The sequence below is a fragment of the Podarcis cretensis genome (genome assembly GCF_951804945.1).
Source record: "Podarcis cretensis genome assembly, chromosome: 14".
NCBI lineage: Eukaryota > Metazoa > Chordata > Lepidosauria > Squamata > Lacertidae > Podarcis > Podarcis cretensis.
Window position 1 is genome coordinate 39347507 of NC_137183.1, and position 15435 is coordinate 39362941.

The following is a 15435-nucleotide window of genomic DNA, read 5'->3' on the forward strand; positions in this document are numbered from 1 at the left end:
TTTAAGTATACCTTCCCTAAGAAACCAGAGGCCTTCCTTTTGGGCATTGTTGACCAGAGGGTGCTAAGGAATGACCGAACATTTTTTATGTATGCAACAACAGCAGCAAGGATACTCGTTGCTAAGCATTGGACAACCCAAGATCTACCCACACTGGAAGAATGGCAGATACAACTGATAGACTATATGGAACTGGCTGAGATGACTGGCAGAATTCGAGACCTGGGAGAGGAGACGGTGGAAGAAGATTGGAAGAAATTTAAGGACTATTTGCAAAAATATTGTAAACTGTATGAATGTTAAGGAGGATGCTTGATCACAAACAACTTGGCACCATTGAATTAGATAAACTGAACTATGAAGATAAGCTAAATTTAGGAAAAAATCAACTTTTAGATAATGATTAGGCTAAACTAAAAAGTTTTAAAAAGTCAAATGAATATATCTAAAATTCAGGATATAACATTGGAAAATTAGATAAGGTGGGGACAAGGTGATAAATTGCTGAATTAATTTTTATATTTTGGAACGTAGGAGAGGGAGATGTGAGGAAGTCCAAAAAGGATAAGAAAATATGTTATGAAATGTGATATTTTTTGTATGTTTTGTTTATTATGTTATAATTAAAAAAAAAACTATTAATAAATATTATATAAAAAAAATAGAGTCTAATAGTGTGAAGAAGACTACTGTCTAGTAGTATGGAGGGGCTCTCTTTTACAGCTCATACTCAAGGCAGCATGACTGGGCAACACTGGTTAATACTGTAACTTCTGATAAGACAGAGTATATAGAAATTTTGAAAGCAGTTCCCAAATTGTTTTAATTTTACTTGATGTAACTTCTATAGCTTACAAAACTCCTCTTATGTGGAAGGATATATCCTATGGAATTTTGATGAAAAACTAGTTGTCAGCTCATGAAATCTTATCAGATACAAAAATTTGTCATGGTTTCTGTCCTCTGTGAAATAATTTTTAAAGACAGTTGGGGAGGACTGGGAAATGTACAGATGTTTCCTTTTGCAAGTAATTCAGGAACCATGAGTCAAGTGAAACCAATGTGCCAAATAGGTCGGGAGGGGAAACCAGCAAGATTCATAAAAGTTACAGAAATCAGAGGCACACATCTGCCCAACGAGAGTCCAGCCCTATGCTACTATAATTGGACATGCAATCATATATATGCATACCTACTTAAAATAGGGGTTGGGAGAGAAGAGCAAGGAGGAAGGGTGGCAGCAGCCTGTTTCAGGCAGCTTGATCTGTGCACCAAACCTGCTTACTGTTGAACACATCCTCCATGGTACACACTATTACACCTAAATAAACAAAAAAGTAGAAAGGAATATATTCACTGCTTTACCTGTATTTGAATTATATTCCCCTCAAGCTCAGTAGGTGCTTGAAGCTTCCAGCTGTCCTTGGCTTCCTGTGAGCAAGTGCTTTGGGAAGGGGATGCCACCTTCCTCCACATAGCTATCTTCCCTCTGTCGGTGCCAGCTGATAGGAGACCTGCAAAATACACCACACTCTTCTGATCAGGTCAACATCATCATCATTTATATTGGACTATATAAAACCCAAGGGACGCAGGTGGCGCTGTGGGTTAAAGCCTCAGCGCCTAGGACTTGCCGATCGAAAGGTCGGCGGTTCGAATCCTTGCGGCGGGGTGCGCTCCCGCTGCTCGGTCCCAGCGCCTGCCAACCTAGCAGTTCGAAAGCACCTCCGGGTGCAAGTAGATAAATAGGGACCGCTTACCAGCGGGAAGGTAAACGGCGTTTCCGTGTGCGGCTCTGGCTCTGGCTCTGGCTCTGGCCAGAGCAGCGATGTCACGCTGGCCACGTGACCCGGAAGTGTCTCCGGACAGCGCTGGCCCCTGGCCTCTTAAGTGAGATGGGCGCACAACCCCAGAGTCTGTCAAGACTGGCCCGTACGGGCAGGGGTACCTTTACCTTTATATAAAACCCAACAATCTATCATGCTCTAGCCTAAGCAATCAAGACTGTATAACACAACTTGCGTTTGGAAAGGGATGGGAACCCTGTGGCTCTCAAGAGGTTGTTGGATGATGATTCCCATCATCCTGTCCATGCTGTCTGACACTGATGGGAGTTGTGAGTTCCAACAACACCTGGGGGGGCCACAAGTTCCCCACCACCGTGTAAACCTTTGCCTAGTGTAGGCACTGTAAGAAGAATCCCCAAGAAAAGTAATCAGCTTTTCTCTACAGATGTGGCAATGGCAGGGAAGCTAGCAACAAGTTGTAAAAATGAAAGGTGCATATAGAGGAGCTAGACAAGGACAACAGGGTAATAAAGCCCTAGAGTGAGATGTGGGGTGATGAAAAGAGGAAAGGATTGAGGGAGATATAGGGAGGAGATAGAGCTTGGAGGAAAAGGGTAGGAGAAGTAGAGAAACAAAGGATTTCAGTTTTAACATTGAAAGAGACAAGAATGGCAGCCACACATAATACTAAGCTAGCCAAATTTAATATAGTAAGTCGCACACTGTACAAATAACTTGAATCTGTATTCAGGACTAAGAACACTCCATAGCCCTTGGTAAAACTTGAATGTTTGGCACACAGCACAAATGCTGCCTCCAACAGTGGCTTGGGATATTAAGGGGAAATTGATCAGTGAAGTGTATTAAAAGTGTCTGTACCTTCAACTGCCTTTCAGTTCTCCCCACTGCTCAGCACCTATCTCTGGCTTCTTTGCCAGCCTGGCCATATATTTCTTCCAGATTCTGAACAGCATTCAGTGTCCAAATGGCACAAAATAAAGTTTAATGCTAGCAGTAATGTATTGCTGCCCTGTTACCTGCACCGAGCCTTTAGAAGTGGAAGGCCAAGGAATAATCTATGTATGAAGGCGCATGTCCTACCTAATACCTGTTAAAATTCCTCTTACAATTCATATGTTTATTTTACAAGCTCCTTCATTCTGTTAGGGATTAATATTCCAGTAGCACAGTTCTCCAGTCACATTTATACTACATATAAAAAAGTTACATTTTAATTTCATAGCAATTTCAATAGATACTTTCCACCAAGCAGAGTGTAATTGAATGAATACCATGGGACTGCAAATTTGAATAACTGGGTCATCAGAAGTCAATGAAAGAAGTTCTTCCTCACCTTTAGCATTGCAAAAGGAAACACAGTTGAGGCACTCTCCTATTTCAAACCCAAGCTGCTCATCCAGATCCAGTACATAGTTCTCACCTTTCTCCAAGTCCCAGAACCTACAGAGAAAGTACAGAGGAGGATAGATAATAAATCACCTTGTCAACAGCTGGCCACAGGCACAGATCCTGCCCTCAGCTTTTCTCCTCCACATTTGCCTTTTTGGTGTAGCTTCTGCTCTTTTGTAGCAACCTTTACGCACAATGAAGTCCTCCTTGCCTCACTTAGCACTGTTCCAGGGAAGTAACAGCTAATGGTAGAACACACTATAACGGCATACTGTGCCTTATCCTGGATTGCTATGCCTTATCCTGGGGCTCTCCACATTTGGCGGGGGGGAGGGCGGCTACTACAATTCTCCCCATCCCTATCCATTGCCATGGTGTGTCAGAGACCAGGCTGAGGAGTACAACTCTGATGAGGAATGGTGGGAGCCTACTCCTACACCTGCTCATGGCTAGGATCCTGAAACTCCACAGGAGCAGTGGAGGAGTGTTGATTCGGAACAGTGGTTTGCTGAGGGTCACAGTTTGGAAGATAATAGTTGGGCAGAACAGTAATAAGAAGAAAGGGAAGAGAATGAGATAGCAGACTCTCTCTCACTGGAAGATGTACATCCTCTCAGTCCCAAGGCTAGGAGATTAGATAAGGTGGCTTCGCAAAAGGCTCAATGGCTGAGAAATTAGGTTGCTAGGAGACGAGAGGACAGAAGTGACTAGAGGGAAGTGGGAGGAACCTTAATTAGGAGCACCTGCACTCTGAGAATGGTCGCTTATTCTTTTGTTGCATTCATTAAGCGTTTTTGTTACTGGTAAGAGACTGCTTTCTCTTTGTACTGCTTATCTACGGCCAAGTGGGGAGGAAGCCAAGCTCCCAAAGCCTGACATGGTGGCTGGAGCTGATGGGAATTGTAATCCAACATCTGGAGTGCACCAGGTTGGGAAGTCTGCTATCATCCTTTTAACAACAACACTGCAGCATTTACATAGCACATTTCAAATGTTCCAAGGCCTTCACATACATTCTCCCAGTAACCCTTATGACAAATCCATAAGCTAGAACAGCATTATTATTCACATATTTGGGGGCAGAGGTTGAAGATAAGAGGCTTTCCTAAAGCCATCTAGCAAGTGTGTGGCATAGGCAAGATTTGTTGATTCTGCAGCTCACATTCTTATTGGCCCTCAATATGGTGACCCTTTAAAATGGGGGCAAATGGTTCACAATCAGGCTAAAGACACTGTTCAATGAAATTTATCTGAAAAAAGACATAGTATCTAAATAGCAACACAGCCCACAACCTGGTACTAAGCCAAGCCCCCCCCTGCCAGTTTTCTTACCTAAGAACTGTTTCACCTGTTGCTGCTATAAGAAGGCTACGGTCAATCAAAATGATATCAGCGGAATGACCCATTCTTCCACTCAGCTTCACCTGATAATAAGTTATGCAAGGAGACAGTATTGAAAACACAAGGTACTCTCTTTGTATTACTTGGCAGCAATGGGTTTGGGGTGGAATCATGGCAAATAATGAGGTTACTTCTCAGATAGCTCATGTTTTTAAGGCTTGAATGTATGTTTTTAGGTATCAGTGCTAGTTTGCTTACAGTTGTCAGACGACTGTACAACAAAGAATCTTACAGTGCTGTAAAAACTAACAAATTTATTACAGGATGCATCTGACAAAGTAGACTCTAGTTGACAAAAACATATGCAGCAATAAATATCTTTAGTCCTCATGGAACCACAAGACTTTGTTTTTCCTGTGACAGATTAAGACAGCTATTATCTTCATAACAAGACTTCCTATGAAAGTCAGCAATTGCTGTCATTTCACAACTAAGGGTATAAGGCTGAGAAAAACCCTGCCCAAATCACACATAGAGATTCCTTGTAAGCAGATGATTCCTCATTTGCTTCACTGTCAGGGACAACCCCTTGCAGAAGCAAGTGGGGACATCCTCCTGTTGCTCCAATTTAGGGTAAGTGTTTCATTGACAGCTATACACTGAACGTTTTATGCTGTCTTAATATGGAGTTGGACCATTGATCCCAATTAGGCCAATGTCTTCTCTGACTGGTAGCAGCTCAGTCCAACAGGGGTCTTTCCCAGCCCTGCTACCTCACCAAGGAGCATTCTTCATGTAAGACATACACCGTACTACTAAGTGTCCTCTCTTAAAGTTCATGGCAAGCTGAAATACATGGCTCCAACCTAGTGCAGTGTAGCTCAGCGGACTCACTGTTTTAAGCAAGAATGTTCAAAAAGAGAGAACACTTCAAATGCTCAACTAGCATCTGGAATCCTAATTTCCACAATGTACAATAAGTTGCCTTCAAGATTCTTTTGTGCAGCCTGCAGACTAGTCAGAAAACCAAAGAATCAATTTTCTCTTTTAAATGATGTTATCATACAGCCCACGGTGCCTACCTTCAAGACCTCCTCTGCTTCTCCTTCAAGAGAAATTTTGTGAAGAGATAAGAGGAGAGTCTCCGTTATTACTACCAATATATCTTTTTCCATGAAAAGCAGCTTTTGGACTGAACTCTCTGTGGTCAATGCCTGGCTTGTTTTCCCCCTCTCGTTCACATAATGCACAGTTCCTGCAATGAAATCAAGGTTGTTTCATTCTGGTACATTATAATATTGTTACAGAAGCAAAATACACCCTAGAAAATACACCCAGCTTAAATAAAAAGTAATACAGGATCAAGCTTATTTTGCTCAGTATCCATATTGCCACAGACTTATAATACTATATTACAAAACAGGCTTCTCCTTTGGTTTTAGTATAGCCAAGTCATTTCAAGAGAACACTAAGTAAGTCCTGAGAGATATTGACTATTGCAAGTTCTTGAAATGCATCACACCAATTTACCAGAATGGAGGTTAGTGGGGGGAAACAACAACAGTACAATAGGAATTGCTCTTCTGTGCTGGTCAAGATCCAAAGCTCTTAAAGCAGGCTGGCACTGCTTTAACATTAATGCCACCTGCCTTTTTACTACCTGTATAATCTACTTTGCTATGCTTCCAAGCAAAAAAAAAGTAGAAAAGGTACCCAATAATGCCTACTGTTTGGGAAAGTGTGAACCATTATTATGTTCTTGTCAAACATTATTATAAGGCACTTGTCAAAGGTTGGTTCATGCATTACACAAAGGGAAATCAGAATTTATTATCAAGTGAACAACAGGGAGCTATAACCATTCACATCTTCCTGTAGGATACACATATCTACAAAAACATTTCTATCCACAGCTTACTACAATTTTATTTTATTTTATTTATTTTACAAATGTACAGCTAAGGAATTTTAAGGACATATCTAAAATGTATTATTATTATTACTATTGGGTTTTTTTCATCCTAAGGACCTGGGTGGGTTATAATAGTTAAACATAATGCTTAAAACAGTTTAAAAGCATATGTGTTCCTCATATGCTAACTGCTTTAGTTAAGGTATCTGAAGAAGTGTGTATGTACACAAAAGCTTATACCCAGAACAAACTTAGTTGGTCTCTAAGGTGCTACTGGACAATTTTTTAATTCCTCAATTTATTTCGACTGTTTTAGTTAAGGAATATCAAAGCACCTTGCAAACAGGTTTTAAAAGAACCATGTATGACAGGAAATTGTTATTTTTTAAAATATTTGTTTACTTCTTCACAATTTGACACCAGAAAGGGTTCTGAAGCTAAATGGTTCTTGAAAAGGATTAAAAAGAAATCTCAAAACAAACAAAGGGAACTATACTTTTTGTACCCTTAACACAACAACACAGAGAAAACATTTACAAGCAAAATTCTAAAAGCAAAGTAATTCCCTGTACTGATGGCCAGTACAACTACAGAGTGCCCCCCCACTTGCATAAAGCTCCTATAGAGAGATTCAAAGCTTTTAATCAGAGATCTAAAAAACAAAAAACAAAAAAGGCAATTAAAATGACTGAAAAGCCTAGGTGAGTCGAGCACCATTGTAAAAGCTTTAATTCCAGGACTTTCAGGCTTGGTTTGTTTGAAAGTTCTAAGTGGCCAGGATGCTGCAATACAAAGTGCTGAATATCGTTATGCAAGACCACCCACTGTTTCAAGATCCTTTATTAATATAGAGGTACGGGATGTTTGGGGCTTTTCATTGCCCTGTAGATAAAGCTTTCACTGCAGAACCACACAAAGGCTCAACTGGAAAGTTTTCAAGGGCTGTGTTAATATGAGGACAAAACTCATATAGGGTCTGAAAACAAAAGGCAGCAAAAAATTAATGCACCATAAAGAGATGGTAGGATAGTGCTGAAATGGGTATTTCTCAGTTTCAATATCAACAGCGTAAATGGTGGGAGACCAACATGTAGATTTTAAAGAAGTGAAATAGCTCTCCCTTACCCCCCAAGAGGCAGCTGTCCCTTATAACACAAACCTGTAGACATCCAATGAAGCTGAATGTTGGAAGGTTCAGAACAGATAAAAGGAAACATTTATTCACACAGTGCAATGAAATTATGGAACTCGCTCCCACAAGAGGAAGTGATGGCCACAAATGTGGATGGCTTTAAAAAAGGATTGGACATATTCACTGAGAAGGCTAACAATGGCTATTAGCCATGATGGCTATGCTCTGCCTCCACAGTCAGAGGCCGTAATGCTTCTGAAAACCTGCTGCAGAAAACCACAAGAAGGCAGAGTGCACTTATGTTCAGGTCCTGTTTGAAGGTTTCCCATAGATGGGTGGGCATTGTGAGAAGAGGATGCTGAACTAGATGGGCAATTTTCTTCTGTCCTTTACCTTGTTTTGGTCCACAAAAGGTATGGGAAAAGGCAAAACTTGTATGATTTAAAGATATACCTCTACTGCTTACCACTAGGTGGGGCTGTGCACCTACAAACTAAGAGACTATAAGAGAAGGTAGATGCAACAATATTGGTTTTGTCAAAAGCAAAAAAGAAAAAAAGAGTGCTATTCTCATTTGGCATGCAGCAATAAGATGTAGACAAAACCAATATTGTGGCATCTTGTATCTCTTACTGGGGCTAATTTGGAGGTACGTAGCCCAATCAAGTGGAAAGCAGTACAAATGAGTTTTTAAATCATGCAAGATTTAGAGGCCCCTTTTTACGATGTCCTTTTCTTCTTCAGAAAGGAAATAACAGAATACGGTATAGTAAAGTTGAGTCAGATAGAAGCAAGTCTGAGGAAAGTACTTTAGTGGCAGGGGTGCAACACTTTCACCTTGTTAGTATTCTCCTGCAAACCTGTACTGTACTGCACCTTTAATCTCAATTTTACTACTACTTGTATTCTTAAGAAATCAAATTTGATACAGTTTAACAAATACTATTATACAGTCAATAAATTCAGTCACAAAGTCTGTTTCCACAAATGATCTTTGTCTAAGAAAATAGAACTTGGAAAAAGGAGGATCTACTGATATCTTTCACCATAAGAATGGAGAAAATTGGACTGGAAAGATCATCCAAACCATTCCTTTCAGATTTATTTATTTTTTTACCTCCTCACAATGTATAGGCAAAGAAAGCCTCAATAAAGTGACTTTTCCCACTAGGCTACAGCAGTTTCCGTACCATCTGTCACACTGATGAAGAAGGACAGCCCTTCTTGAGGTCCCATTTTCAGAGGCATTCCCATCCCAGATTTTCTCCAGTTAAACATGTCCAGGGCCTTCTCATCTCCACTGACTGCAGCTTTCGCTAGCTGCACCAAGTCCCTGCAGGCAACAACACAGCATGTTATTTTTGGCTCCTTTCTTGGAGGAACTGTCAGAAGCAGCCATCGCTTATGACAAAGGGGAGATGCTCACTCCAGGCCTAGAGCAGAATCCCTCAAACTATTGAAAACATGATTTCCAGTATTAGCTCTTTTCCAGTATTAGCTTGTTTCTGGACGTTATTAGTAATTAAAGAAAGTACTGAAGGTGTTATGTGGCGATTTAATTTTGTGCTAGTGGTGTGCTGAAACTTTAATGTTCAAAGCTCCCTGTCCTTCTCTTTGCTTCTGTTTTTTCTTTTTGTTTCGGTGACAAGCAGCACTTTTAATCTGCTCCAAGGCCATTTCACCTCCTGCCCCACCCCGCAATGACACTGTGGAAGGGTCGGCGTCATGGCCATCATGGCATAGTGTCCTTCCAGGGTTACTGCCAAGGATGAAAAGATGCCTGTGGAGTTAATTACTGTAATGTGTTTCACAAAGGGCTGTTTTTGAAAATCAATCAGAAACCTCAGTTATTTCAGAATATGGCAATTTCAACAGGTCTAATCTGAGTAAAACTTAGTTGGATACCACCCCCTGGTTACCAACAAGATCTCACCACAACAAGAGAGATTTTGCTTGCTGTATATTGACAAATCTACACTGCATTCAGAAACAATTCTCTCCAGGACCAGACGGACTAACCTCCAGATACTATAAAACATTGAAGGAATGGTTAATACAGCCGCTTAAGGAGGTTTGTAATGAAATATTAGAGAGGGGAAAGGCACCTGAATCGTGGAAAGAAGCTTTTATTACACTTATACCAAAGACTGAAACTGAAAAAAATCAGATCAAGAACTATCGCCCTATATCGTTACTCAATGTGGATTACAAAATATTTGCTGACATTTTAGCAAAAAGACTGAAGAAGGTGTTGGTGGAGGAGATTCATAAGGATCAGGCAGGCTTTCTCCCAGGAAGACATCTATCAGACAATGTAAGGAACATAATTGACATTATGGAACTGCTGACTGTAAATATTAACACAAAGGCAGTTTTAATTTTTGTGGACGCGGAGAAAGCCTTTGATAATATTTCTTGGAACTTTATGAAGAAGAATCTCCACGGGATGGGGGTAGGCCAAAGGTTTGAAAATGGTATAGGTGTAATATATTCTGAACAAAAGGCAAAGTTAATTGTAAATAATGTGGTTACTGATGAACTTTCTATAGAAAAAGGGACACGGCAGGGGTGCCCAATATCCCCATTACTTTTTATATCAGTCCTGGAGGTTTTGTTGAATATGATCAGGGGGGACCAGCTGGTAAAAGGAGTTCAGGTCGGAGCCAAACATTATAAATTGAAGGCATTTGCAGATGATTTAGTATTGACTTTACAAGAGCCAGACACTAGTACAAAAAGAGTCTTAGAGTTAATCCAAGTATTTGGTCAGGTGGCAGGATTTAAGCTGAACAAACAAAAAACTAAAGTTTTGGAAAAAAATCTAACAAATGTTGAAAGAGAGAGTTTTCAAAATGAAACTGGGTTAATGGTGGCAAAGAAAGTAAAATATTTGGGGATTAACATGACATCTAAGAATGTGAACTTATTTAAAGACAATTATGACAAATGTTGGACAGAGGTAAAGAAAGATCTAGAAATATGGTCGAACTTGAAGCTTTCCTTGTTAGGCCGAATCGCAGTGATTAAAATGAATGTATTGCCTAGAATGTTATTTTTGTTTCAGACATTACAAATTGTGGATAAACTAGATTGTTTCAAGGAGTGGCAGAAAGATATATCTAAATTTGTCTGGCAGGGCAAAAAGCCCAGAATAAAATTTAAGATACTTACTGATGCAAAAGAAAGAGGGGAGTTTGCCCTGCCGGACTTAAGACTGTACTACGAATCGGCAGCTTTCTGCTGGTTGAAAGATTGGCTACTTCTTAAGAATGCAGACATTCTGGACTTGGAAGGATTCGATAATAGGTTTGGTTGGCATGCATATATATGGTATGACAAGGTTAAAGTTCACAAGGGTTTCAAAAACCATATTGTTAGGAAAGCATTATACAATGTGTGGATTCGATATAAGGACTTGCTGGAAAATAAAACTCCTAGGTGGTTATCACCAATGGAGGCTAAGGAGGTGAAGAAACTAAATATGGAATCTAAATGGCCAAAATATTTTGAAATTTTAGAACAAGAAAGTGGCAAATTCAAATTACAGAGTTTTGAGAAAATAAAGTCCAAGGTACGAGACTGGCTCCATTATTATCAAATAATGGAGACCTTTAAACAAGACAGGAAAATTGGCTTCCAGGTGGAGAAATCGAAATTAGAAACAGAATTGTTAGAACCCAATACTAAGAATTTATCAAGAATGTATAATCTGCTGCTGAGGTGGAATACAATAGATGAGACAGTTAAGTCAGCTATGATTAAATGGGCACAGGACATAGGTCATGACATTATGTTTGCTGACTGGGAACAGTTATGGACCACCGGTATTAAATTTACGGCATGTAATGCCCTAAGAGAAAATATTATGAAAATGATTTACAGGTGGTACATGACCCCAGTCAAGCTTGCGAAGATTTATCATCTGCCCAATAATATATGTTGGAAATGTAATGAGACTGAAGGCACCTTCTTTCACCTTTGGTGGACCTGCCCAAAGATTAAAGCCTTTTGGGAAATGATTTATAATGAAATTAAGAAGGTACTTAAATGTACTTTTCATAAGAAACCGGAGGCATTTCTCTTGGGCATGGTCGGCCAATTGGTGTCAAGGAAGGATAAGACTTTTTTTATGTACGCTACTACAGCAGCAAGGATTCTTCTAGCAAAGTATTGGAAGACACAAGAATTACCCACACTGGAAGAATGGCAGACGAATGTGATTGACTTTATGGGACTGGCAGAAATGACTGGCAGAATCCGTGACCAAGAGAAAGAGACGGTGGAGGAAGATTGGAAGAAGTTTAAAGTATATCTTAAGAACTGTTATGAAATTGAGGAGTGCTAAAATGTCAAGGGGAAGGAAGATGCAGAATTACAGCTGAAACTGTTTGATGATTTAAGGGGAAATTGAGAAAGATAATAAATTTAAATTTAATTGGTAAAAAGGGTTGCTGAAAAACTGTAAAATAAGAATGCAAAAAGGGTGAGGTATGGGGAAGTCCGAGAAAGGAGGTTCATGAAAATGAGGTTAAGAAAGTATATTTGTGTGTTTGTTTGTATTTGTTGATGTTCTTATGTTGTTGTTGTTTTGTTTTAAAATTGGAAAATTAATAAAAATTATTATAAAAAAAAACAGAAACAATTCTCTCAGGTCTCATAGCTTTTGTTGCTGCTTTTTGTTATTTGTTGTTATTTTTCTTGGTTTTATTTTGCTTTTACTAAAATTTAAGTAAGACACTTTTAATGGTAAAAGCAGGAAATAAATTTTCCAGATAAATTAGAACAGAAATGGAGATTCAAAAGCGACTAACATAAGGTAGGATGTTGTCAGTTGCAGGTAACGATGAACTATATCTGGACAGAGAGCAGGAGTGCAGCCAGAATAGAACTGGTGATGGGACCATGAAAGCAGAATAGAAAAGCAGGTTCATAAGAAGGCAAAGGACCTGGGCATGACACTGAAAAAGTAGATTAATTCCAATAGAGGATTTAGGAGGAAGGCAGACAACAGTAAGTAGCAAGGTCAATTAGAAGATGGAGTAGAAGCTTTAATGAACATAAATGGTGGGAGTATATGAGTTACAAAAACACTCAAAATAAGAGGAGGTCTGATCCAACATAGATACTGTTGACTGGACACTGAGGAAGTCAGCAGGTCTGATTCCACCTGTTTTCTATTGCCTATCAGAAGTCTGGCCAGAGTGTGCTACTTACTCGCCAGGAGGGGGTGGTCGGAAGATGCAGTAATTGAGATGCTTTCCATATTCATGCTTAAGCAGAGGGGGGCCCTGAACTCTACCCCGCTGGTCCATCCTCCATAACACAAGGACACCAAGCTATAAAGGTTACAAGAAAAATTAAGATAGCTGACACAATGCTTTTATTACTGGCATTTTATACTGAGGATTGTGGCATTGTTTTAGGATTGTTTGACAAAAGCTGGAAATAAGCAAATAAAGATAGAAAATACATTTGGGGGGCGGAGGGCAGGCGGGGGTGGGGGGCGCATGCCCCAGGGACGTGGCATGCCATCTGCGGGGGCGTTGTGCCCAGCGTGGGCAGGGGGCAGCTGCGATGGCACCCCACCGGGATCGCACTGCCAGGGGCGCTGCGCTCCCCCCCCCCCACTCCTCTTCCTCCACCAGTGGATCCAGCGCATTGTAGCACATGACATCAGCATACACATGACAACATTAGTCTCTGATAGCCAGTGCTAGAAAATAAACATGAACAGATTGAAAATTGCAGCTGCCATGTCATATGAGCGTCATGAATAAGCCCAAAAGTTTTTCATTTCCAATTACTTTCATTTTTTAAAGTAGCCAAGCAAAAGCCTTCTGTTCATCTACCGTGCACTGACCATTCTACATCTATGCTCAGTTTGCTAATGCATCCTCTTGGAACATGGGTGGAGTGGGCTTACAGGTACCTGCAATCTCCATGCATACCCCACAGGCAAGTACTAACTTTCAAACAGGAAACAGACAATTTTAATAATAAAATTTTAAATCTCTGGAGCCAAAGCCACATCCACAAACTACTATTAATGTTGTTGGGTTTTTTAAAAACCCAGAAGATCCTGATGACAGCTCTCCCATATCACCTGGTTTGACCCTCATGTTGGTCTCTTTTTCATTTTGCAAACACACAGCAGAGAAATATCACTTTAATGTTGACAAAACAGAACAAGCTGTGGAAACATACACTGGGCTTTTTGCTTTTCAACAATACCGTATATTTCTGTCTGTTCAGGACCTTCCTGCACTCTTATTTTGATACCCTTGCATTAAACAAGGAAGAGGTAACACAGCTCTTGAAAAAGCAGACAGAATGTGGTGCATGAGACACAATGTGCTGTCACTTCAGTTAGCCACACACAACGTGCTACACACTGGCAACAGAATTTGTCACATCAACAAACCAGTCGAAATGGCACAGACTAAATGAGTCCTCTGGGGATTGTATAGCTCAGACATTCTAAAACAACATAGACAACACCAAAAGACTGTAGGGTTGTGTCTTGAGGGGCTCCTACACTATAAAGGGACTTTTCTATTCATTTCCATATCACAGATAATTCCCAGCATTCCCACAGCAAACACAGGCCAATGGAGGTTTAGAGCTAGACAACTGTACTGTCTGCACTCTCAGAAGTCAATATAGTACGCTAGAAAAGTAGTCCTAGGTAACAAAGTCCTGTGGATTCTGGCACTCCATTCCCAATATTGACCTCCTACTTTGTTTCCTACTTTAGAATGCCTCTTCCTATTCTTGTCCCAGGACACTGTTGCCACCTCCACATTTCTTTCAGTTTATTATACAGCTGCATGTCTGTAGTACCTATTAAAACTATGTTCATCAAAGAACCATTTTGATTTTGCTACTTACTTTGTCGCCAGAAACTAGTCGGGTGCCATTAGTACTCCAGTTTAGAATTGTAATATCAGCATTATGGTTGGAGGGTACCGCATGATGTTCCTTGTCCTGCTTGTTCACCACCACCACGTCGCCCATCTCACAGCCCACTGCCAGTATCAGTTTGGTTGGATGCCAACTGAGGCATGTGGCCTGGAAGCTTCTTTCCAAGTGTGCATCACACACATATTCTCCCTGCAAACAACACAACACAGATCTTTTTTACATTCCTTCTTTTCAGCCTTCTGAAAAGTCAAGCATTCTGCGTTCTCCAAATAAACTGGTGTTCTACCTCCAGAGGTCATTCTAGCTCCTATCATGTGTGATACAAGAAGCCCTCCTTTTCTACCTTCCACTGAACTAATTATGTTTAAAAGAAAGTTAAAACTACACTGTAAGCTGAATTTTGTTGCTGGGTAGAATGTAGGAAAAAAGGCCTATTGTTTTGCTCTGCAGTGCATAAACACACTAGGAAAAGGGTTTGCATTGGGGTGGCCCTCCAGATATTGTTGAACTTCCTTCCAACTCCCATCAGTAGCAGGAAAGATGTTTTATTCCTCCTACAAGTTGGGCTTTTGTAATTATTTTTAATGCTTTCTGTAAAAGTCTAACTGAAAAAAACAACCAAAAAAAGGCCTCATCGTTCTTCTCAATTGAGAAAACAAAGGGTAGGCTCTTCTCTCTCTCCAGGTCTTGCAAAAGGTAGCACAGAGGATGGTGCTTTCTCTAAAGGCCCAACTTGGAAGAGGGGAAACCCTCCGTTCTCCTTTCCCAAGACAAGGTAGAAAGGAAAAGTGTTTTATATCACATCTAATCAGAAGCCTGTGGGCAGAGTGTGTGTTCTTAAAATATTTGCACAGCACCTATAAAACATTAGACATAATAACAGCAAAGTAATAAATCCTGAGGTAATTCAATGGATTTAAAGTGAACTAGGA

The 15435-nt window shown here is 40.2% G+C and overlaps 1 protein-coding gene across 1 annotated transcript in view; it reads right to left on the bottom strand.

Annotated features, from left to right (window-relative positions):
* Positions 1 to 15435, bottom strand: part of IFT140 (intraflagellar transport 140) — a 93143-nt gene that overhangs the window by 75507 nt on the left and 2201 nt on the right. The window contains exons 3-9 of the mRNA XM_079952303.1: positions 14471 to 14692; positions 12797 to 12918; positions 8773 to 8915; positions 5621 to 5793; positions 4530 to 4621; positions 3142 to 3248; positions 1366 to 1514 (exon numbers count right to left, since the gene is read on the bottom strand). Of these exons, the coding sequence (XP_079808429.1) occupies positions 1366 to 1514; positions 3142 to 3248; positions 4530 to 4621; positions 5621 to 5793; positions 8773 to 8915; positions 12797 to 12918; positions 14471 to 14692 (1008 nt within the window). The remainder of the gene's footprint in view (positions 1 to 1365; positions 1515 to 3141; positions 3249 to 4529; positions 4622 to 5620; positions 5794 to 8772; positions 8916 to 12796; positions 12919 to 14470; positions 14693 to 15435) is intronic.